The following is a 24662-nucleotide window of genomic DNA, read 5'->3' on the forward strand; positions in this document are numbered from 1 at the left end:
CAGCGTAGTTCAATACTAGAGATGAAACCATAGCTGTTGCATAACAACCTCATGATCAGTTTACTACTGTTGAATCACAACCTCATGATCAGTTTACTACTGTAGCATCACAACCTCATGATCAGTTTACTACTGTAGCAACACAACCTCATGATCAGTTTACTACTGTAGCATCACAACCTCATGATCAGTTTACTACTGTAGCATCACAACCTCATGATCAGTTTACTACTGTAGCACCACAACCTCATGATCAGTTTACTACTGTAGCATCACAACCTCATGATCAGTTTACTACTGTAGCATCACAACCTCATGATCAGTTTACTACTGTAGATGTACTGTTGAATCACAACCTCATGATCTGTTTACTACTGTAGCATCACAACCTCATGATCAGTTTACTACTGTAGCATCACAACCTCTTGATCAGTTTACTACTGTTGAATCACAACCTCATGATCAGTTTACTACTGTAGCTGTACCGTAGCATCCCAACCTCATGATCAGTTTACAACTGTAGCATCACAACTTCATGATCAGTTTACTACTGTTGCATCACAACCTCATGATCAGTTTACTACTGTAGCATCACAACCTCATGATCAGTTTACTACTGTACCATCACAACCTCATGATCAGTTTACTACTGTAGCATCCCAACCTCATGATCAGTTTACAACTGTAGCATCCCAACCTCGTGATCAGTTTACTACTGTAGCTGTACTGTTGAATCACAACCTCATGATCAGTTTACTACTGTAGCTGTACTGTTGAATCACAACCTCATGATCAGTTTACTACTGTAGCATCCCAACCTCATGATCAGTTTACAACTGTAGCATCCCAACCTCGTGATCAGTTTACTACTGTAGCTGTACTGTAGCATCACAACCTCATGATCAGTTCACTACTGTAGCATCACAACCTCATGATCAGTTTACTACTGTAGCATCACAACCTCATGATCAGTTTACTACTGTAGCATCACAACCTCATGATCAGTTTACTATTGTAGTACCACAACCTCATGATCAGTTTACTACTGTAGCTGTACTGTAGCATCCCAACCTCATGATCAGTTTACTAATGTAGCTATACTGTAGCATCACAGCCTCATGATCAGTTTACTACTGTAGCACCACAACCTCATGATCAGTTTACTACTGTAGCATCCCAACCTCATGATCAGTTTACTACTGTAGCTATACTGTAGCATCCCAACCTCATGATCAGTTTACTACTGTAGCTGTACTGTAGCATCACAACCTCATGATCAGTTCACTACTGTAGCATCACAACCTCATGATCAGTTTACTACTGTAGCATCACAACCTCATGATCAGTTTACTACTGTAGCATCACAACCTCATGATCAGTTTACTACTGTAGTACCACAACCTCATGATCAGTTTACTACTGTAGCTGTACTGTAGCATCCCAACCTCATGATCAGTTTACTACTGTAGCTATAATGTAGCATCACAGCCTCATGATCAGTTTACTACTGTAGCACCACAACCTCATGATCAGTTTACTACTGTAGCATCCCAACCTCATGATCAGTTTACTACTGTAGCTATACTGTAGCATCCCAACCTCATGATCAGTTTACTACTGTAGCTGTACTGTAGCATCCCAACCTCATGATCAGTTTACTACTGTAGCATCACAACCTCATGATCAGTTTACTAATGTAGCATCCCAACCTCATGATCAGTTTACTACTGTAGCTATACTGTAGCATCCCAACCTCATGATCAGTTTACTACTGTAGCATCACAACCTCATGATCAGTTTACTACTGTAGCATCACAACCTCATGATCAGTTTACTACTGTAGCACCACAACCTCATGATCAGTTTATTACTGTAGCTGTACTGACCCATCCCAACCTCATGATCAGTTTACTACCGTAGCATCCCAACCTCATGATCAGTTTACAACTGTAGCATCACAACCTCGTGATCAGTTTACTACTGTAGCATCCCAACTTCATGATCAGTTTACTACTGTAGCATCACAACCTCATGATCAGTTTACTACTGTAGCAACACAACCTCATGATCAGTTTACTACTGTAGCATCACAACCTCGTGATCAGTTTACTACTGTAGCTGTACTGTAGCATCCCAACCTCATGATCAGTTTACTACTGTAGCTGTACTGTAGCATCACAACCTCATGATCAGTTCACTACTGTAGCATCACAAACTCATGATCAGTTTACTACTGTAGCATCACAACCTCATGATCAGTTTACTACTGTAGCATCACAACCTCATGATCAGTTTACTACTGTAGTACCACAACCTCATGATCAGTTTACTACTGTAGCTGTACTGTAGCATCCCAACCTCATGATCAGTTTACTACTGTAGCTATACTGTAGCATCACAGCCTCATGATCAGTTTACTACTGTAGCATCCCAACCTCATGATCAGTTTACTACTGTAGCTATACTGTAGCATCCCAACCTCATGATCAGTTTACTACTGTAGCTGTACTGTAGCATCCCAACCTCATGATCAGTTTACTGCTGTAGCACCACAACCTCATGATCAGTTTACTACTGTAGCACCACAACCTCATGATCAGTTTGCTACTGTAGCATCCCAACCTCATGATCAGTTTACTACTGTAGCATCACAACCTCATGATCAGTTTACTACTGTAGCACCACAACCTCATGATCAGTTTACAAATGTAGCATCACAACCTGATGATCAGTTTACTACTGTAGCATCACAACCTCATGATCAGTTTACTACTGTAGCACCACAACCTCATGATCAGTTTACAACTGTAGCATCACAACCTGATGATCAGTTTACTACTGTAGCATCACAACCTCATGATCAGTTTACTACTGTAGCTGTACTGTAGCATCACAACCTCATGATCAGTTTACTACTGTAGCTGTACTGTAGCAACACAACCTCATGGTCAGTTTACTACTGAAGCTGTACTGTAGCATCACAACCTCATGGTCAGTTTACTACTGTAGTACCACAACCTCATGATCAGTTTACTACTGTAGCACCACAACCTCATGATCAGTTTATTACTGTAGCTGTACTGACCCATCCCAACCTCATGATCAGTTTACTACCGTAGCATCCCAACCTCATGATCAGTTTACAACTGTAGCATCACAACCTCATGATCAGTTTACTACTGTAGCATCCCAACTTCATGATCAGTTTACTACTGTAGCATCACAACCTCATGATCAGTTTACTACTGTAGCAACACAACCTCATGATCAGTTTACTACTGTAGCATCACAACCTCGTGATCAGTTTACTACTGTAGCTGTACTGTAGCATCCCAACCTCATGATCAGTTTACTACTGTAGCTGTACTGTAGCATCACAACCTCATGATCAGTTCACTACTGTAGCATCACAACCTCATGATCAGTTTACTACTGTAGCATCACAACCTCATGATCAGTTTACTACTGTAGCATCACAACCTCATGATCAGTTTACTACTGTAGTACCACAACCTCATGATCAGTTTACTACTGTAGCTGTACTGTAGCATCCCAACCTCATGATCAGTTTACTACTGTAGCTATACTGTAGCATCACAGCCTCATGATCAGTTTACTACTGTAGCACCACAACCTCATGATCAGTTTACTACTGTAGCATCCCAACCTCATGATCAGTTTACTACTGTAGCATCCCAACCTCATGATCAGTTTACTACTGTAGCTATACTGTAGCATCCCAACCTCATGATCAGTTTACTACTGTAGCTGTACTGTAGCATCCCAACCTCATGATCAGTTTACTGCTGTAGCACCACAACCTCATGATCAGTTTACTACTGTAGCACCACAACCTCATGATCAGTTTACTACTGTAGCATCCCAACCTCATGATCAGTTTACTACTGTAGCATCACAACCTCATGATCAGTTTACTACTGTAGCACCACAACCTCATGATCAGTTTACAAATGTAGCATCACAACCTGATGATCAGTTTACTACTGTAGCATCACAACCTCATGATCAGTTTACTACTGTAGCACCACAACCTCATGATCAGTTTACAACTGTAGCATCACAACCTGATGATCAGTTTACTACTGTAGCATCACAACCTCATGATCAGTTTACTACTGTAGCTGTACTGTAGCATCACAACCTCATGATCAGTTTACTACTGTAGCTGTACTGTAGCAACACAACCTCATGGTCAGTTTACTACTGAAGCTGTACTGTAGCATCACAACCTCATGGTCAGTTTACTACTGTAGTACCACAACCTCATGATCAGTTTACTACTGTAGTACCACAACCTCATGATCAGTTTACTACTGTAGCACCACAACCTCATGATCAGTTTACTACTGTAGCTGTACTGTAGCATCACAACCTCATGGTCAGTTTACTACTGTAGCACCACAACCTCATGATCAGTTTACTACTGTAGCAGTACAGTAGCATCACAACCGCATGGTCAGTTTACTACTGTAGCTATACTGTAGCATCCCAACCTCATGATCAGTTTACTACTGTAGCTGTACTGTAGCATCACAACCTCATGCTCAGTTTACTACTGTAGCATCACAACCCTCGTGATCCCAAATTGCACCCTATTCCCTATTTAGTGCACTTGAGAATAGGGTTCCATTTGGAACACATCCACAGGTAATCATTACGTTTCTACCCGCGTGATGCAATGTACCTGCACTCTCTCCAGGTGACACATTTTAATGAGACATCATTTTCAGCCTCTCCCCTACCTCAGCAGATCGGGCCAGGTGATAGCTGCATGCCTGTGGGATGTGAGTCACTCCTTCTGTACCTGATTAGCCTCTCTGCTAATCGGATTAGCAACAGGGTTGAGTCCCTCTGCTCCTGGCAATGACACAGCTAAAAACGGCCTGAAGGAGGGGAACCCGTGACGTCAGGTGGAGGAAATGTGCCGTCCGACGGGTGGAGACACCGGTCGGAGAGATGATACCGGTCGGTTCGTCAGTAAGGTCTTGTTACTGATGTCGTGGCTATTCAAGGTTAGATTAATCCCAGTCAAACACCTCTCAAATCAAAACAAATCAAACCGGTCACATACACATATTTAGCCGATGTTATTGGTCACATACACATATTTAGCTGATGTTATTGGTCACATACACATGGTTAACAGATGTTATTGGTCTCATACACATATTTAGCAGATGTTATTGGTCACATACACATATTTAGCTGATGTTATTGGTCACATACACATATTTAGCCGATGTTATTGGTCACATACACATATTTAGCCGATGTTATTGGTCACATACACATATTTAGCAGATGTTATTGGTCACATACACATATTTAGCTGATGTTATTGGTCACATACACATATTTCGCTGATGTTATTGCGAGTGTAGCAAAATGCTTGTGTTTCTAGCTCCAACAGTGCAGTAGTATCTAACAATTCACAACATTACACACAAATCTAAAAGTAAAAGAATGGAATTAAGAAATATATAAATATTAGGACGAACATTGTCTGAGTGGCATAAAATACAGTAGAATATAATACAGTATATACATATGAGATGAGTAAAATACAGTAGAATACAGTATATACATATGAGATGAGTAAAATACAGTAGAATACAGTATATACATATGAGATGAGTAAAATACAGTAGAATACAGTATATACATATGAGATGAGTAAAATACAGTAGAATACAGTATATACATATGAGATGAGTAAAATACAGTAGAATAGAATACAGTATATACATATGAGATGAGTAAAATACAGTAGAATACAGTATATACATATGAGATGAGTAAAATACAGTAGAATAGAATACAGTATATACATATGAGATGAGTAAAATACAGTAGAATAGAATACAGTATCTACATATGAGATGAGTAAAGCAGTATGTAAACATTATTAAAGTGACTGGTGTTCCATTATTAAAGTGACTGGTGTTCCATTATTAAAGTGACTGGTGTTCCATTATTAAAGTGACTGGTGTTCCATTATTAAAGTGACTGGTGTTCCATTATTAAAGTGACTGGTGTTCCATTATTAAAGTGACTGGTGTTCCATTATTAAAGTGACTAGTGTTCCATTATTAAAGTGACCAGTGTTCCATTATTAAAGTGACTAGTGTTCCATTATTAAAGTGACCAGTGTTCCATTATTAAAGTGACTGGTGTTCCATTATTAAAGTGACTGGTGTTCCATTATTAAAGTGACTGGTGTTCCATTATTAAAGTGACTGGTGTTCCATTATTAAAGCGACTGGTGTTCCATTATTAAAGTGACTGGTGTTCCATTATTAAAGTGACTGGTGTTCCATTATTAAAGTGACTGGTGTTCCATTATTAAAGTGACTGGTGTTCCATTATTAAAGTGACTGGTGTTCCATTATTAAAGTGACTGGTGTTCCATTATTAAAGTGACTGGTGTTCCATTATTAAAGTGACTGGTGTTCCATTATTCAAGTGACTGGTGTTCCATTATTAAAGTGACTGGTGTTCCATTATTAAAGTGACTGGTGTTCCATTATTAAAGTGACTGGTGTTCCATTATTAAAGTGACTGGTGTTCCATTATTAAAGTGACTGGTGTTCCATTATTAAAGTGACTGGTGTTCCATTATTAAAGTGACTGGTGTTCCATTATTAAAGTGACTGGTGTTCCATTATTAAAGTGACTGGTGTTCCATTATTAAAGTGACCAGAGTTCCATTATTAAAGTGACTGGTGTTCCATTATTAAAGTGACTGGTGTTCCATCATTAAAGTGACTGGTGTTCCATTATTAAAGTGACTGGTGTTCCATTATTAAAGTGACTGGTGTTCCATTATTAAAGTGACTGGTGTTCCATTATTAAAGTGACTGGTGTTCCATTATTAAAGTGCCCAGTGACTCCATGTCTATGTCTATAGGGCAGCAGCCTCTAAAGGTGTAGGGTTGAGTAACTGGGTGGAGGCCGGCTAGTAACAGTGACTCCATGTCTATGTCTATAGGGCAGCAGCCTCTAAAGGTGTAGGGTTGAGTAACTGGGTGGTAGCCGGCTAGTAACAGTGACTCCATGTCTATGTCTACAGGGCAGCAGCCTCTAAAGGTGTAGGGTTGAGTAACTGGGTGGAGGCCGGCTAGTAACAGTGACTCCATGTCTATGTCTATAGGGCAGCAGCCTCTAAAGGTGTAGGGTTGAGTAACTGGGTGGAGGCCGGCTAGTAACAGTGACTCCATGTCTATGTCTATAGGGCAGCAGCCTCTAAAGGTGTAGGGTTGAGTAACTGGGTGGAGGCCGGCTAGTACCAGTGACTAAGTTCAGAGCAGGGTACTGGGTGGAGGCCGGCTAGTAACAGTGGCTAAGTTCAGAGCGGGGTACTGGGTGGAGGCTAGTAACAGTGACTAAGTTCAGAGCAGGGTACTGGGTGGAGGCCAGCTAGTAACAGTGACTAAGTTCAGAGCAGGGTACTGGGTGGAGGCCGGCTAGTAACAGTGGCTAAGTTCAGAGCAGGGTACTGGGTGGAGGCCAGCTAGTAACAGTGACTAAGTTCAGAGCAGGGTACTGGGTGGAGGCCGGCTAGTAACAGTGGCTAAGTTCAGAGCAGGGTACTGGGTGGAGGCCGGCTAGTAACAGTGACTAAGTTCAGAGCCGGGTACTGGGTGGAGGCCGGCTAGTAACAGTGACTATAGTTCAGGGCAGGGTACTGGGTGGAGGCCGCCTAGTGATGGCTCTTTAACAGTCTGATGGCCTTGAGATAGAAGCTGTTTTTCAGTCTCTCGGTCCTAGCTCAGATGTATTTGTGTGTGTGTGTGTGTGTGTGTGTGTGTGTGTGTGTGTGTGTGTGTGTGTGTGTGTGCGCTAGAGGCCTTCACAGGTCCAAAAAGTTGGACACATTCTGAAATGGACCTGGGGCTTTCCCATCCAGACCCGACATGCATAAATTAATTGTGGAAAATATAGAGAGCCGAGGACAACTAGACCCGTTCCATATAGACCTGGTTGGATCCAGACCCGGTCCGATCCGAGTGAGGGAAGGTACTTTAATTACCAGAGCTGATAAAGCGTGAGGGAGATGAGGGAGGGAGAGAGAAGGTGACCCTCTAGCATGGGCCGTGATGTGTGTGTGTAGTCTACTGTGAGCGAGTGACATGGGGAACAGGGAGGAGGGAGAGAGAAGGTGACGCACTAGCAGGGGCCGTGATGTGTGTGTGTAGTCTACTGTGGGCGAGTGACATAGGAACAGGGAGGAGGGAGAGAGAAGGTGACGCTCTAGCAGGGGCCGTGATGTGTATGTGTAGCCTACTGTGGGCGAGTGACATAGGAACAGGGAGGAGGGAGAGAGAAGGTGACGCTCTAGCAGGGGCCGTGATGTGTGTGTGTAGCCTACTGTGGGCGAGTGACATAGGAACAGGGAGGAGGGAGAGAGAAGGTGACGCTCTAGCAGGGGCCGTGATGTGTGTGTGTAGCCTACTGTGAGCGAGTGACAGGAACAGGGAGGAGGGAGAGAGAAGGTGACGCTCTAGCAGGGGCCGTGATGTGTGTGTGTAGCCTACTGTGGGCGAGTGACATAGGAACAGGGAGGAGGGAGAGAGAAGGTGACGCTCTAGCAGGGGCCGTGATGTGTGTGTGTAGCCTACTGTGGGCGAGTGACATAGGAACAGGGAGGAGGGAGGGAGAAGGTGACGCTCTAGCAGGGGCCGTGATGTGTGTGTGTAGCCTACTGTGAGCGAGTGACAGGAACAGGGAGGAGGGAGAGAGAGACAACAACCAACCAGCTCGACGGGCGCCATAGCAGGGTTATTTATCATCCCATGATGATGTAGTACCTGTCTTGACTCCATCCAACCACGAGAAGCTAGTTAAGCTAGTTAAACTAGTTTAAGCTAGCTAGCTAGCTCGGCTAATTTAGACTGCATATACTTTCTCATCCTACAAATAACAACTCCATTCAGTCCTTGTATCCTATCCTCCTTTAAATATTAATTCCATGATTTTAATTCCATCTTTTATTGATTAGATATCTCCTTTTCCACATATTAGCCTATTGCAGCTTTGATGACTTATGATTGGTCAACAACAACAACAACAACAACAGCTATACAAGCCACTCTTTTGAAAAGCAAAGAGCAGAAGCATAAATTATATGATTTTTCTCTCTCTCTCTCTCTCTCTCTCTGTCGCTCTCTCACTCTCTCTCTCTCTCTCTCTCTCTCTCTCTCTCTCTCTCTCTCTCTAATGCAGCAGTCACATTCAGATCTTTATGAGTCCTTCCGGGATAAGTCAGTTAAAATTACACGATAACCAAGAACCGTGACAATTATATCAGATCCAACCCTAGACCCGTGACAATAATATCAGATCCAACCCAAGACCCAACCCATTAGTTTGAATTCCGGATCGGGTCTCTGCTATTCGGGTACAGGTGGATCCTTGAAGAGCTCTAGACTTATGCATGCTTCCGTGTGCCTTGGTGCCTGTGTGTGTGCGTGCCTGTGTGGGCACGTGCCTGTGTGTGTACGTGCCTGTGTGTGTACGTGCCTGTGTGTGTGTGTGCCTGTGTGCGTGCCTGTGTGTGTGTGTGTCTACCATCTAAACGTATCTGACACCTCAGGCCAGAGGGGAACATGATAGCTGAGGACTCTTAAAGCAGAGTAACAGGACGTAATTAAGGTGAGGTCTCTTCTTTAACCCCAGGTTAATATGGTGTTGCCTTAACGACGGACAGACAGCTCATCTGCTGGGTGTCTGGTGAGGTGTTGTCTTAACGACGGACAGACAGCTGGGTGTCTGGTGAGGTGTTGTCTTAACGATGGACAGACAGCTCATCTGCTGGGTGTCTGGTGAGGTGTTGTCTTAACGACGGACAGACAGCTGGGTGTCTGGTGAGGTGTTGTCTTAACGACGGACAGACAGCTGGGTGTCTGGTGAGGTGTTGTCTTAACGACGGACAGACAGCTGGGTGTCTGGTGAGGTGTTGTCTTAACGATGGACAGACAGCTCATCTGCTGGGTGTCTGGTGAGGTGTTGTCTTAACAATGGACAGACAGCTCATCTGCTGGGTGTCTGGTGAGGTGTTGTCTTAACGATGGACAGACAGCTGGGTGTCTGGTGAGGTGTTGTCTTAACGATGGACAGACAGCTCATCTGCTGGGTGTCTGGTGAGGTGTTGTCTTAACGACGGACAGACAGCTGGGTGTCTGGTGAGGTGTTGTCTTAACGATGGACAGACAGCTCATCTGCTGGGTGTCTGGTGAGGTGATGTCTTAACGATGGACAGACCGCTCATCTGCTTGGTGTCTGGTGAGGTGTTGTCTTAACGACGGGCAGACAGCTGGGTGTCTGGTGAGGTGTTGTCTTAACAATGGACAGACAGATCATCTGCTGGGTGTCTGGTGAGGTGTTGTCTTAACGATGGACAGACAGCTCACCTGCTGGGTGTCTGGTGAGGTGTTGTCTTAACAATGGACAGACAGATCATCTGCTGGGTGTCTGGTGAGGTGTTGTCTTAACGATGGACAGACAGCTGGGTGTCTGGTAAGGTGTTGTCTTAACGATGGACAGACAGCTCATCTGCTGGGTGTCTGGTGAGGTGTTGTCTTAACGACGGACAGACAGCTGGGTGTCTGTTGAGGTGTTGTCTTAACAATGGACAGACAGCTCATCTGCTGGGTGTCTGGTGAGGTGTTGTCTTAACGATGGACAGACAGCTCATCAGCTGGGTGTCTGGTGAGGTGTTGTCTTAACGACGGACAGACAGCTGGGTGTCTGGTGAGGTGTTGTCTTAACGATGGACAGACAGCTGGGTGTCTGGTGAGGTGTTGTCTTAACAATGGACAGACAGCTCATCTGCTGGGTGTCTGGTGAGGTGTTGTCTTAACAATGGACAGACAGCTCATCTGCTGGGTGTCTGGTGAGGTGTTGTCTTAACGATGGACAGACAGCTGGGTGTCTGGTGAGGTGTTGTCTTAACGATGGACAGACAGATCATCTGCTGGGTGTCTGGTGAGGTGTTGTCTTAACGATGGACAGACCGCTCATCTGCTGGGTGTCTGGTGAGGTGTTGTCTTAACGATGGACAGACAGCTGGGTGTCTGGTGAGGTGTTGTCTTAACGATGGACAGACAGCTCATCTGCTGGGTGTCTGGTGAGGTGATGTCTTAACGATGGACAGACCGCTCATCTGCTTGGTGTCTGGTGAGGTGTTGTCTTAACGACGGGCAGACAGCTGGGTGTCTGGTGAGGTGTTGTCTTAACAATGGACAGACAGATCATCTGCTGGGTGTCTGGTGAGGTGTTGTCTTAACGATGGACAGACAGCTCACCTGCTGGGTGTCTGGTGAGGTGTTGTCTTAACAATGGACAGACAGATCATCTGCTGGGTGTCTGGTGAGGTGTTGTCTTAACGATGGACAGACAGCTGGGTGTCTGGTTAGGTGTTGTCTTAACGATGGACAGACAGCTCATCTGCTGGGTGTCTGGTGAGGTGTTGTCTTAACGACGGACAGACAGCTGGGTGTCTGTTGAGGTGTTGTCTTAACAATGGACAGACAGCTCATCTGCTGGGTGTCTGGTGAGGTGTTGTCTTAACGATGGACAGACAGCTCATCAGCTGGGTGTCTGGTGAGGTGTTGTCTTAACGACGGACAGACAGCTGGGTGTCTGGTGAGGTGTTGTCTTAACGATGGACAGACAGCTGGGTGTCTGGTGAGGTGTTGTCTTAACAATGGACAGACAGCTCATCTGCTGGGTGTCTGGTGAGGTGTTGTCTTAACAATGGACAGACAGCTCATCTGCTGGGTGTCTGGTGAGGTGTTGTCTTAACGATGGACAGACAGCTGGGTGTCTGGTGAGGTGTTGTCTTAACGATGGACAGACAGATCATCTGCTGGGTGTCTGGTGAGGTGTTGTCTTAACGATGGACAGACCGCTCATCTGCTGGGTGTCTGGTGAGGTGTTGTCTTAACGATGGACAGACAGCTGGGTGTCTGGTGAGGTGTTGTCTTAACGATGGACAGACAGCTCATCTGCTGGGTGTCTGGTGAGGTGTTGTCTTAACGACGGACAGACAGCTGGGTGTCTGGTGAGGTGTTGTCTTAACAATGGAAAGACAGCTCATCTGCTGGGTGTCTGGTGAGGTGTTGTCTTAACGATGGACAGACAGCTCATCTGCTGGGTGTCTGGTGAGGTGTTGTCTTAACGACGGACAGACAGCTGGGTGTCTGGTGAGGTGTTGTCTTAACGATGGACAGACAGCTCATCTGCTGGGTGTCTGGTGAGGTGTTGTCTTAACGATGGACAGACAGCTGGGTGTCTGGTGAGGTGTCTTAACGATGGACAGACAGCTCAACTGCTGGGTGTCTGGTGAGGTGTTGTCTTAACGATGGACAGACAGATCATCTGCTGGGTGTCTGGTGAGGTGTTGTCTTAACCATGGACAGACAGATCATCTGCTGGGTGTCTGGTGAGGTGTTGTCTTAACAATGGACAGACAGCTCATCTGCTGGGTGTCGGGGGAGGTGTTGTCTTAACGATGGACAGACAGCTGGGTGTCTGGTGAGGTCTTGTCTTAACGATGGACAGACAGCTCATCTGCTGGGTGTCTGGTGAGGTTTTGTCTTAACGATGGACAGACAGCTCATCTGCTGGGTGTCGGGGGAGGTGTTGTCTTAACGATGGACAGACAGCTCATCTGCTGGGTGTCGGGGGAGGTGTTGTCTTAATGATGGACAGACAGCTCATCTGCTGGGTGTCGGGGGAGGTGTTGTCTTAACGATGGACAGACAGCTCATCTGCTGGTTTTTTGGTGAGGTGTTGTCTTAACGATGGACAGACAGCTGGGTGTCTGGTGAGGTGTTGTCTTAACGACGGGCAGACAGCTGGGTGTCTGGTGAGGTGTTGTCTTAACGATGGACAGACAGCTCATCTGCTGGGTGTCTGGTGAGGTGTTGTCTTAATGATGGACAGACAGCTCATCAGCTGGGTGTCTGGTGAGGTGTTGTCTTAACGATGGACAGACAGCTCATCTGCTGGGTGTCTGGGGAGGTGTTGTCTTAATGATGGACAGACAGCTCATCAGCTGGGTGTCTGGTGAGGTGTTGTCTTAACGATGGACAGACAGCTCATCAGCTGGGTGTCTGGTGAGGTGTTGTCTTAACAATGGACAGACAGCTCATCTGCTGGGTGTCTGGTGAGGTGTTGTCTTAACAATGGACAGACAGCTGGGTGTCTGGTGAGGTGTTGTCTTAACGATGGACAGACAGCTCATCTGCTGGGTGTCTGGTGAGGTGTTGCCTTAACGACGGACAGACAGCTGGGTGTCTGGTGAGGTGTTGTCTTAACAATGGACAGACAGCTCATCTGCTGGGTGTCTGGTGAGGTGTTGTCTTAACGACGGACAGACAGCTGGGTGTCTGGTGAGGTGTTGTCTTATAACGATGGACAGACAGCTCATCTGCTGGGTGTCTGGTGAGGTGTTGTCTTAACGACGGACAGACAGCTGGGTGTCTGGTGAGGTGTTGTCTTATAACGATGGACAGACAGCTCATCTGCTGGGTGTCTGGTGAGGTGTTGTCTTAACGATGGACAGACAGCTGGGTGTCTGGTGAGGTGTTGTCTTAACGATGGACAGACAGCTCATCTGCTGGGTGTCTGGTGAGGTGTTGTCTTAACGATGGACAGACAGCTCGGTGTCTGGTGAGGTGTTGTCTTAACGATGGACAGACAGCTCATCTGCTGGGTGTCTGGTGAGGTGTTGTCTTAACGATGGACAGACAGCTCGGTGTCTGGTGAGGTGTTGTCTTAACGATGGACAGACAGCTGGGTGTCTGGTGAGGTGTTGTCTTAACGACGGACAGACAGCTGGGTGTCTGGTGAGGTGTTGTCTTAACGATGGACAGACAGCTCATCTGCTGGGTGTCTGGTGAGGTGTTGTCTTAACGACGGACAGACAGCTGGGTGTCTGGTGAGGTGTTGTCTTAACGACGGACAGACAGCTGGGTGTCTGGTGAGGTGTTGTCTTAACGATGGACAGACAGCTCATCTGCTGGGTGTCTGGTGAGGTGTTGTCTTAACGACGGACAGACAGCTCATCAGCTGGGTGTCTGGTGAGGTGTTGTCTTAACGACGGACAGACAGCTGGGTGTCTGGTGAAGTGTTGTCTTAACGACGGACAGACAGCTGGGTGTCTGGTGAGGTGTTGTCTTAACGATGGACAGACAGCTCATCTGTTGGGTGTCTGGTGAGGTGTTGTCTTAATGATGGACAGACAGCTCATCTGTTGGGTGTCTGGTGAGGTGTTGTCTTAGCCTCCTGTAAAGTCATCAGGAAGTCATCATGAGTATAGCAGTAATGTCTTTGGGTTTTAGACTAGCACTTCCACACTAGTCTAATGCACTCAGTACCATCACAACATAATGGCCCAATATCCAAACTTGTTCCCTATGTAGTGTGAAGTGCTATATTGGTCTAGTGTAGTACAGTATGTAATGTTCTATTGTGGTTACTAGGATACACGTTGGCTGAGTCCCAAATTGTCTGTGTCCCTATTCTGTAAAAAAAAGGCACTACTTTTGACCCAAGCCCTATTAAGTGCACTACTTTCAACCAGAGCCCTATTAAGAGCACTACTTTCAACCAGAGCCCTATTAAGTGCACTACTTTCAACCAGAACCCTATTAAGTCCACTCATTTTAACCAGAGCCCTATTAAGTGCACTACTTTCAACCAGAGCCCTATTAAGTGCACTACATTCAACCAGAGCCCTATTAAGTGTGCTACTTTTAACCAGAGCCCTTTGTACTCGTGTCTAAAGTAGTGCACTATATAGGGAATAGGGTGGAATTTGGGATGCACATATTGTCTTTCGTGATGATGAACCCTTGTCTTACGTAACACCTCAGGTCATTGTGTCATATTGTGTCCCCAGTCGCACAGACACACACAACACACAGACACAAACACCACACAGACACACACACCACACAGACACAAACATCACACAGACACAAACACCACACAGACACACACACCACACAGACACACACACCACACAGACACACACACCACACAGACACACACACCACACAGACACACACACCACACAGACACACACACCACACAGACACACACATCACACAGACACACACACCACACAGACACACACACCACACAGACACACACACCACACAGACACACACACACACCACACAGACACAAACACCACACAGACACACACATCACACAGACACACACACCACACAGACACAAACAACACACAGACACAAACATCACACAGACACACGCATCACACAGACACACAAACACCACACAGACACACACATCACACAGACACACACACCACACAGACACACACACCACACAGACACACACACCACACAGACACACACACCACACAGACACACACACCACACAGACACAAACACCACACAGACACACACACCACACAGACACACACACCACACAGACACACACACCACACAGACACACACACCACACAGACACACACACCACACAGACACAAACACCACACAGACACACACACCACACAGACACACACACCACACAGACACAAAAACCACACAGACACACACACCACACAGACACACACACCACACAGACACACACACCACACAGTCACACACACCACACAGACACACACACCACACAGACACACACACCACACAGACACACATACCACACAGACACACACAACACACAGACACACACACCACACAGACACAAACACCACACAGACACAAACATCACACAGACACAAACACCACACAGACACACACACCACACAGACACAAACACCACACAGACACAAACACCACACAGACACAAACACCACACAGACACAAACACCACACAGACACAAACACCACACAGACACACACACCACACAGACACACACACCACACAGACACACACACCACACAGGCACACACACCACACAGACACACACACCACACAGACACACACACCACACAGACACACATACCACACAGACACACACAACACACAGACACACACACCACACAGACACAAACACCACACAGACACAAACATCACACAGACACAAACACCACACAGACACACACACCACACAGACACAAACACCACACAGACACAAACACCACACAGACACAAACACCACACAGACACAAACAACACACAGACACACACACCACACAGACACAAACACCACACAGACACAAACATCATACAGACACAGAAACAACACACAGACACACACACCACACAGACACAAACACCACACAGACACACACACCACACAGACACAAACATCATACAGACACAGAAACAACACACAGACACACACACCACACAGACACAAACACCACACAGACACACACCACACAGACACAAACACCACACAGACACACACACCACACAGACACAAACACCACACAGACACACAAACACCACACAGACACACAAACACCTCACTGCAGTTCAGAGGGCCTTTATACAGGGACAGCTGTGTGCTGTTTGTCTTGTGGAGGGGAGGGGGGGGGGGGGGTCAGGTAAACACTTGTTTGATTTCAAAACACAATTGCTACAGTGACCAACGCCTGGCCAACTGCCTCTGTCACAATGGGAGGGAGGGAGGGAGGGAGGGAGGGAGAGAGAGAGGGAGGGAGAGTGAGACAGAGAGAAAGAGAGACAGAGAGAGAGAGGGAGGGAGAGAGAGAGAAAGAGGGACAGAGACATAGCGAGAGAGAGATGTGACAGCCACAGCTGAGCAACAGCTGACGGCCGTTCACCCTCAGCTCTACCCACAACTCCACCAACCTCCCTAATGACCCCACACACACAGCTGACGGCCTCCCACCCTCAGCTCTACCCACAACCCCACCAACCTCCCTCATGACCCCACACACAGCTGACGGCCGTCCACCCTCAGCTCTACCCACAACCCCACCAACCTCCCTCATGACCCCACACACAGCTGACGGCCGTCCACCCTCAGCTCTACCCACAACCCCACCAACCTCCCTCATGACCCCACACACACAGCTGACGGCCGTCCACCCTCAGCTCTACCCACAACCCCACCAACCTCCCTCATGACCCCACACACACAGCTGAAAACCCTCCAACTTGCGGCAGGCCAAGACCATGTCCCCAGTCTGCAATACCCCCATTGTCTGACCTGCTCTCTAGACTGGTTGTTTTAACATTATCCTTTATGGTTGAAGCCAATGTGAGCATGAAAAGAAGAAAAAAATCCTGTGTGCCGTTTTTTTGCTGGTGAGGCTGAGCAGCCGGTGCCCCTGGGGGCCGCTGGAATAGGTGAGGCTGAGCAGCCGGTGCCCCTGGGGGCCCTCTGGAATAGGTGGGGCTGAGCAGCCGGTGCCCCAGGGGGGCCCTCTGGACTAGGTGAGGCTGAGCAGCCGGTGCCCCTGGGGGCCGCTGGACTAGGTGTGGCTGAGCAGCCGGTGCCCCTGGGGGCCCTCTGGAATAGGTGGGGCTGAGCAGCCGGTGCCCCAGGGGGGCCCTCTGGACTAGGTGAGGCTGAGCAGCCGGTGCCCCTGGGGGGCGCTGGAATAGGTGAGGCTGAGCAGCCGGTGCCCCTGGGGGCCCTCTGGAATAGGTGGGGCTGAGCAGCCGGTGCCCCAGGGGGGGCTCTGGACTAGGTGAGGCTGAGCAGCCGGTGCCCCTGGGGGCCGCTGGACTAGGTGTGGCTGAGCAGCCGGTGCCCCAGGGGGCCCTCTGGACTAGGTGGGGCTGAGCAGCCGGTGTCCCAGGGGGCCCTCTGGAATAGGTGGGGCTGAGCAGCCGGTGCCCCTGGGGGCCCTCTGGAATAGGTGAGGCTGAGCAGCCGGTGTCCCTGGGGGGCCCTCTGGACTAGGTGGGGCTGAGCAGCCGGTGCCCCTGGGGGCCCTCTGGAATAGGTGGGGCTGAGCAGCCGGTGCCCCAGGGGGGCCCTCTGGAATAGGTGAGGCTGAGCAGCCGGTGCACCTGGGGGCCGCTGGACTAGGTGTGGCTGAGCAGCCGGTGCCCCAGGGGGCCCTCTGGACTAGGTGGGGCTGAGCAGCGGGTGTCCCAGGGGGCCCTCTGGAATAGGTGGGGCTGAGCAGCCGGTGCCCCTGGGGCCCTCTGGAATAGGTGAGGCTGAGCAGCCGGTGTCCCAGGGGGCCCTCTGGAATAGGTGAGGCTGAGCAGCCGGTGCCCCTGGGGCCCTCTGGAATAGGTGGGGCTGAGCAGCCGGTGTCCCCGGGGCCCTCTGGAATAGGTGGGGCTGAGCAGCCGGTGCCACAGGGGGGCCCTCTGGAATAGGTGGGGCTGAGCAGCCGGTGTCCCTGGGGGCCCTCTGGACTAGGTGGGGCTGAGCAGCCGGTGCCCCAGGGGGCCGCTGGAATAGGTGGGGCTGAGCAGCCGGTGTCCCAGGGGGCAGCTGGACTAGGTGGGGCTGAGCAGCCGGTGCCCCAGGGGGCAGCTGGACTAGGTGGGGCTGAGCAGCCGGTGCCCCAGGGGGCCCTCTGGACTGGGTGGGGCTGAGCAGCCGGTGCCCCTGGGGCCCTCTGGAATAGGTGAGGCTGAGCAGCCGGTGTCCCAGGGGCCCTCTGGAATAGGTGAGGCTGAGCAGCCGGTGTCCCAGGGGGCTGCTGGAATAGGTGAGGCTGAGCAGCCGGTGTCCCAGGGGGCTGCTGGAATAGGTGGGGCTGAGCAGCCGGTGCCCCTGGGGCCCTCTGGAATAGGTGGGGCTGAGCAGCCGGTGTCCCAGGGGGCTGCTGGAATAGGTGGGGCTGAGCAGCCGGTGTCCCAGGGGGCTGCTGGAATAGGTGAGGCTGAGCAGCCGGTGTCCCAGGGGGCTGCTGGAATAGGTGGGGCTGAGCAGCCGGTGCCCCTGGGGCCCTCTGGACTAGGTGGGGCTGAGCAGCCGGTGCCCCAGGGGGCCGCTGGAATAGGTGGGGCTGAGCAGCCGGTGTCCCAGGGGGCAGCTGGACTAGGTGGGGCTGAGCAGCCGGTGCCCCAGGGGGCAGCTGGACTAGGTGGGGCTGAGCAGCCGGTGCCCCAGGGGGCCCTCTGGACTGGGTGGGGCTGAGCAGCCGGTGCCCCTGGGGCCCTCTGGAATAGGTGAGGCTGAGCAGCCGGTGTCCCAGGGGGCTGCTGGAATAGGTGAGGCTGAGCAGCCGGTGTCCCAGGGGGCTGCTGGAATAGGTGGGGCTGAGCAGCCGGTGTCCCAGGGGGCTGCTGGAATAGGTGAGGCTGAGCAGCCGGTGTCCCAGGGGGCTGCTGGAATAGGTGGGGCTGAGCAGCCGGTGTCCCAGGGGGCTGCTGGAATAGGTGGGGCTGAGCAGCCGGTGCCCCTGGGGCCCTCTGGAATAGGTGGGGCTGAGCAGCCGGTGTCCCAGGGGGCTGCTGGAATAGGTGAGGCTGAGCAGCCGGTGTCCCAGGGGGCTGCTGGAATAGGTGGGGCTGAGCAGCCGGTGTCCCAGGGGGCTGCTGGAATAGGTGGGGCTGAGCAGCCGGTGCCCCTGGGGCCCTCTGGAATAGGTGGGGCTGAGCAGCCGGTGTCCCAGGGGGCTGCTGGAATAGGTGGGGCTGAGCAGCCGGTGTCCCAGGGGGCTGCTGGAATAGGTGGGGCTGAGCAGCCGGTGTCCCAGGGGGCTGCTGGAATAGGTGGGGCTGAGCAGCCGGTGTCCCAGGGGGCCGCTGGACTAGGTGGGGCTGAGCAGCCGGTGTCCCAGGGGGCAGCTGGAAGAGGTGGGGCTGAGCAGCCGGTGTCCCAGGGGGCAGCTGGAAGAGGTGGGGCTGAGCAGCCGGTGTCCCAGGGGGCAGCTGGAAGAGGTGGGGCTGAGCAGCCGGTGCCCCAGGGGGCAGCTGGAAGAGGTGGGGCTGAGCAGCCGGTGCCCCAGGGGGCAGCTGGAAGAGGTGGGGCTGAGCAGCCGGTGCCCCAGGGGGCAGCTGGAAGAGGTGGGGCTGAGCAGCCGGTGCCCCTGGGGGCCCTCTGGAATAGGTGAGGCTGAGCAGCCGGTGCCCCAGGGGGCCCTCTGGACTAGGTGGGGCTGAGCAGCCGGTGTCCCAGGGGGCCCTCTGGAATAGGTGGGGCTGAGCAGCCGGTGCCCCTGGGGGCCCTCTGGAATAGGTGAGGCTGAGCAGCCGGTGTCCCTGGGGGGCCCTCTGGACTAGGTGGGGCTGAGCAGCCGGTGCCCCTGGGGGCCCTCTGGAATAGGTGGGGCTGAGCAGCCGGTGCCCCAGGGGGGCCCTCTGGAATAGGTGAGGCTGAGCAGCCGGTGCACCTGGGGGCCGCTGGACTAGGTGTGGCTGAGCAGCCGGTGCCCCAGGGGGCCCTCTGGACTAGGTGGGGCTGAGCAGCGGGTGTCCCAGGGGGCCCTCTGGAATAGGTGAGGCTGAGCAGCCGGTGCCCCTGGGGGCCGCTGGACTAGGTGTGGCTGAGCAGCCGGTGCCCCAGGGGGCCCTCTGGACTAGGTGTGGCTGAGCAGCCGGTGCCCCAGGGGGCCCTCTGGACTAGGTGGGGCTGAGCAGCCGGTGTCCCAGGGGGCCCTCTGGAATAGGTGGGGCTGAGCAGCCAGTGCCCCTGGGGGCCCTCTGGAATAGGTGAGGCTGAGCAGCCGGTGCCCCTGGGGGCCGCTGGACTAGGTGTGGCTGAGCAGCCGGTCCCCCAGGGGGCCCTCTGGACTAGGTGGGGCTGAGCAGCCGGTGTCCCAGGGGGCCCTCTGGAATAGGTGGGGCTGAGCAGCCGGTGCCCCAGGGGGGCCCTCTGGAATAGGTGAGGCTGAGCAGCCGGTGCACCTGGGGGCCGCTGGACTAGGTGTGGCTGAGCAGCCGGTGCCCCAGGGGGCCCTCTGGACTAGGTGGGGCTGAGCAGCGGGTGTCCCAGTGGGCCCTCTGGAATAGGTGGGGCTGAGCAGCCGGTGCCCCTGGGGCCCTCTGGAATAGGTGAGGCTGAGCAGCCGGTGTCCCAGGGGGCCCTCTGGAATAGGTGAGGCTGAGCAGCCGGTGCCCCTGGGGCCCTCTGGAATAGGTGGGGCTGAGCAGCCGGTGTCCCCGGGGCCCTCTGGAATAGGTGGGGCTGAGCAGCCGGTGCCACAGGGGGGCCCTCTGGAATAGGTGGGGCTGAGCAGCCGGTGTCCCTGGGGGCCCTCTGGACTAGGTGGGGCTGAGCAGCCGGTGCCCCAGGGGGCCGCTGGAATAGGTGGGGCTGAGCAGCCGGTGTCCCAGGGGGCAGCTGGACTAGGTGGGGCTGAGCAGCCGGTGCCCCAGGGGGCAGCTGGACTAGGTGGGGCTGAGCAGCCGGTGCCCCAGGAGGCCCTCTGGACTGGGTGGGGCTGAGCAGCCGGTGCCCCTGGGGCCCTCTGGAATAGGTGGGGCTGAGCAGCCGGTGTCCCCGGGGCCCTCTGGAATAGGTGGGGCTGAGCAGCCGGTGCCACAGGGGGGCCCTCTGGAATAGGTGGGGCTGAGCAGCCGGTGTCCCTGGGGGCCCTCTGGACTAGGTGGGGCTGAGCAGCCGGTGCCCCAGGGGGCCGCTGGAATAGGTGGGGCTGAGCAGCCGGTGTCCCAGGGGGCAGCTGGACTAGGTGGGGCTGAGCAGCCGGTGCCCCAGGGGGCAGCTGGACTAGGTGGGGCTGAGCAGCCGGTGCCCCAGGGGGCCGCTGGAATAGGTGGGGCTGAGCAGCCGGTGTCCCAGGGGGCAGCTGGACTAGGTGGGGCTGAGCAGCCGGTGCCCCAGGGGGCAGCTGGACTAGGTGGGGCTGAGCAGCCGGTGCCCCAGGAGGCCCTCTGGACTGGGTGGGGCTGAGCAGCCGGTGCCCCTGGGGCCCTCTGGAATAGGTGGGGCTGAGCAGCCGGTGTCCCCGGGGCCCTCTGGAATAGGTGGGGCTGAGCAGCCGGTGCCACAGGGGGGCCCTCTGGAATAGGTGGGGCTGAGCAGCCGGTGTCCCTGGGGGCCCTCTGGACTAGGTGGGGCTGAGCAGCCGGTGCCCCAGGGGGCCGCTGGAATAGGTGGGGCTGAGCAGCCGGTGTCCCAGGGGGCAGCTGGACTAGGTGGGGCTGAGCAGCCGGTGCCCCAGGGGGCAGCTGGACTAGGTGGGGCTGAGCAGCCGGTGCCCCAGGAGGCCCTCTGGACTGGGTGGGGCTGAGCAGCCGGTGCCCCTGGGGCCCTCTGGAATAGGTGAGGCTGAGCAGCCGGTGTCCCAGGGGGCTGCTGGAATAGGTGAGGCTGAGCAGCCGGTGTCCCAGGGGGCTGCTGGAATAGGTGAGGCTGAGCAGCCGGTGTCCCAGGGGGCTGCTGGAATAGGTGGGGCTGAGCAGCCGGTGCCCCTGGGGCCCTCTGGAATAGGTGGGGCTGAGCAGCCGGTGTCCCAGGGGGCTGCTGGAATAGGTGGGGCTGAGCAGCCGGTGTCCCAGGGGGCTGCTGGAATAGGTGAGGCTGAGCAGCCGGTGTCCCAGGGGGCTGCTGGAATAGGTGGGGCTGAGCAGCCGGTGTCCCAGGGGGCTGCTGGAATAGGTGGGGCTGAGCAGCCGGTGCCCCTGGGGCCCTCTGGAATAGGTGGGGCTGAGCAGCCGGTGTCCCAGGGGGCTGCTGGAATAGGTGGGGCTGAGCAGCCGGTGTCCCAGGGGGCTGCTGGAATAGGTGGGGCTGAGCAGCCGGTGTCCCAGGGGGCTGCTGGAATAGGTGGGGCTGAGCAGCCGGTGTCCCAGGGGGCCGCTGGACTAGGTGGGGCTGAGCAGCCGGTGTCCCAGGGGGCCGCTGGACTAGGTGGGGCTGAGCAGCCGGTGTCCCAGGGGGCAGCTGGAAGAGGTGGGGCTGAGCAGCCGGTGTCCCAGGGGGCAGCTGGAAGAGGTGGGGCTGAGCAGCCGGTGCCCCAGGGGGCAGCTGGAAGAGGTGGGGCTGAGCAGCCGGTGCCCCAGGAGGCCCTCTGGACTGGGTGGGGCTGAGCAGCCGGTGCCCCTGGGGCCCTCTGGAATAGGTGGGGCTGAGCAGCCGGTGTCCCCGGGGCCCTCTGGAATAGGTGGGGCTGAGCAGCCGGTGCCACAGGGGGGCCCTCTGGAATAGGTGGGGCTGAGCAGCCGGTGTCCCTGGGGGCCCTCTGGACTAGGTGGGGCTGAGCAGCCGGTGCCCCAGGGGGCCGCTGGAATAGGTGGGGCTGAGCAGCCGGTGTCCCAGGGGGCAGCTGGACTAGGTGGGGCTGAGCAGCCGGTGCCCCAGGGGGCAGCTGGACTAGGTGGGGCTGAGCAGCCGGTGCCCCAGGAGGCCCTCTGGACTGGGTGGGGCTGAGCAGCCGGTGCCCCTGGGGCCCTCTGGAATAGGTGAGGCTGAGCAGCCGGTGTCCCAGGGGGCTGCTGGAATAGGTGAGGCTGAGCAGCCGGTGTCCCAGGGGGCTGCTGGAATAGGTGAGGCTGAGCAGCCGGTGTCCCAGGGGGCTGCTGGAATAGGTGGGGCTGAGCAGCCGGTGCCCCTGGGGCCCTCTGGAATAGGTGGGGCTGAGCAGCCGGTGTCCCAGGGGGCTGCTGGAATAGGTGGGGCTGAGCAGCCGGTGTCCCAGGGGGCTGCTGGAATAGGTGAGGCTGAGCAGCCGGTGTCCCAGGGGGCTGCTGGAATAGGTGGGGCTGAGCAGCCGGTGTCCCAGGGGGCTGCTGGAATAGGTGGGGCTGAGCAGCCGGTGCCCCTGGGGCCCTCTGGAATAGGTGGGGCTGAGCAGCCGGTGTCCCAGGGGGCTGCTGGAATAGGTGGGGCTGAGCAGCCGGTGTCCCAGGGGGCTGCTGGAATAGGTGGGGCTGAGCAGCCGGTGTCCCAGGGGGCTGCTGGAATAGGTGGGGCTGAGCAGCCGGTGTCCCAGGGGGCCGCTGGACTAGGTGGGGCTGAGCAGCCGGTGTCCCAGGGGGCCGCTGGACTAGGTGGGGCTGAGCAGCCGGTGTCCCAGGGGGCAGCTGGAAGAGGTGGGGCTGAGCAGCCGGTGTCCCAGGGGGCAGCTGGAAGAGGTGGGGCTGAGCAGCCGGTGCCCCAGGGGGCAGCTGGAAGAGGTGGGGCTGAGCAGCCGGTGTCCCAGGGGGCAGCTGGAAGAGGTGGGGCTGAGCAGCTGGTGTCCCAGGGGGCAGCTGGAAGAGGTGGGGCTGAGCAGCCGGTGCCCCAGGGGGCAGCTGGAAGAGGTGGGGCTGAGCAGCCGGTGTCCCAGGGGGCAGCTGGAAGAGGTGGGGCTGAGCAGCCGGTGCCCCAGGGGGCAGCTGGAAGAGGTGGGGCTGAGCAGCCGGTGCCCCAGGGGGCAGCTGGAAGAGGTGGGGCTGAGCAGCCGGTGCCCCAGGGGGCAGCTGGAAGAGGTGGGGCTGAGCAGCCGGTGCCCCAGGGGGCAGCTGGAAGAGGTGGGGCTGAGCAGCCGGTGCCCCAGGGGGCAGCTGGAAGAGGTGGGGCTGAGCAGCCGGTGCCCCAGGGGGGCGCTGGAATAGGTGGGGCTGAGCAGCCGGTGTCCCAGGGGGCCCTCTGGACTAGGTGAGGCTGAGCAGCCGGTGCCCCTGGGGGCCGCTGGACTAGGTGTGGCTGAGCAGCCGGTGCCCCAGGGGGCCCTCTGGACTAGGTGGGGCTGAGCAGCCGGTGTCCCAGGGGGCCCTCTGGAATAGGTGGGGCTGAGCAGCCGGTGCCCCAGGGGGGCCCT

The 24662-nt window shown here is 53.8% G+C and overlaps 1 protein-coding gene across 1 annotated transcript in view; it reads right to left on the reverse strand.

The window, feature by feature from the left end:
• Window positions 1–24662, reverse strand: part of LOC139379552 (collagen alpha-1(I) chain-like) — a 40719-nt gene that overhangs the window by 13780 nt on the left and 2277 nt on the right. The window contains exons 5-19 of the mRNA XM_071122368.1: window positions 24436–24616; window positions 23193–23649; window positions 22877–23059; window positions 22638–22819; window positions 22054–22510; window positions 21714–22005; window positions 21314–21539; window positions 20806–20943; window positions 20460–20729; window positions 20049–20387; window positions 18996–19494; window positions 18449–18910; window positions 18246–18400; window positions 17918–18144; window positions 17283–17843 (exon numbers count right to left, since the gene is read on the reverse strand). Of these exons, the coding sequence (XP_070978469.1) occupies window positions 17283–17843; window positions 17918–18144; window positions 18246–18400; window positions 18449–18910; window positions 18996–19494; window positions 20049–20387; window positions 20460–20729; window positions 20806–20943; window positions 21314–21539; window positions 21714–22005; window positions 22054–22510; window positions 22638–22819; window positions 22877–23059; window positions 23193–23649; window positions 24436–24616 (4629 nt within the window). The remainder of the gene's footprint in view (window positions 1–17282; window positions 17844–17917; window positions 18145–18245; window positions 18401–18448; window positions 18911–18995; window positions 19495–20048; window positions 20388–20459; window positions 20730–20805; window positions 20944–21313; window positions 21540–21713; window positions 22006–22053; window positions 22511–22637; window positions 22820–22876; window positions 23060–23192; window positions 23650–24435; window positions 24617–24662) is intronic.

The sequence above is a fragment of the Oncorhynchus clarkii genome, chromosome 21 (genome assembly GCF_045791955.1).
Source record: "Oncorhynchus clarkii lewisi isolate Uvic-CL-2024 chromosome 21, UVic_Ocla_1.0, whole genome shotgun sequence".
Classification (NCBI taxonomy): Eukaryota; Metazoa; Chordata; class Actinopteri; order Salmoniformes; family Salmonidae; genus Oncorhynchus; species Oncorhynchus clarkii.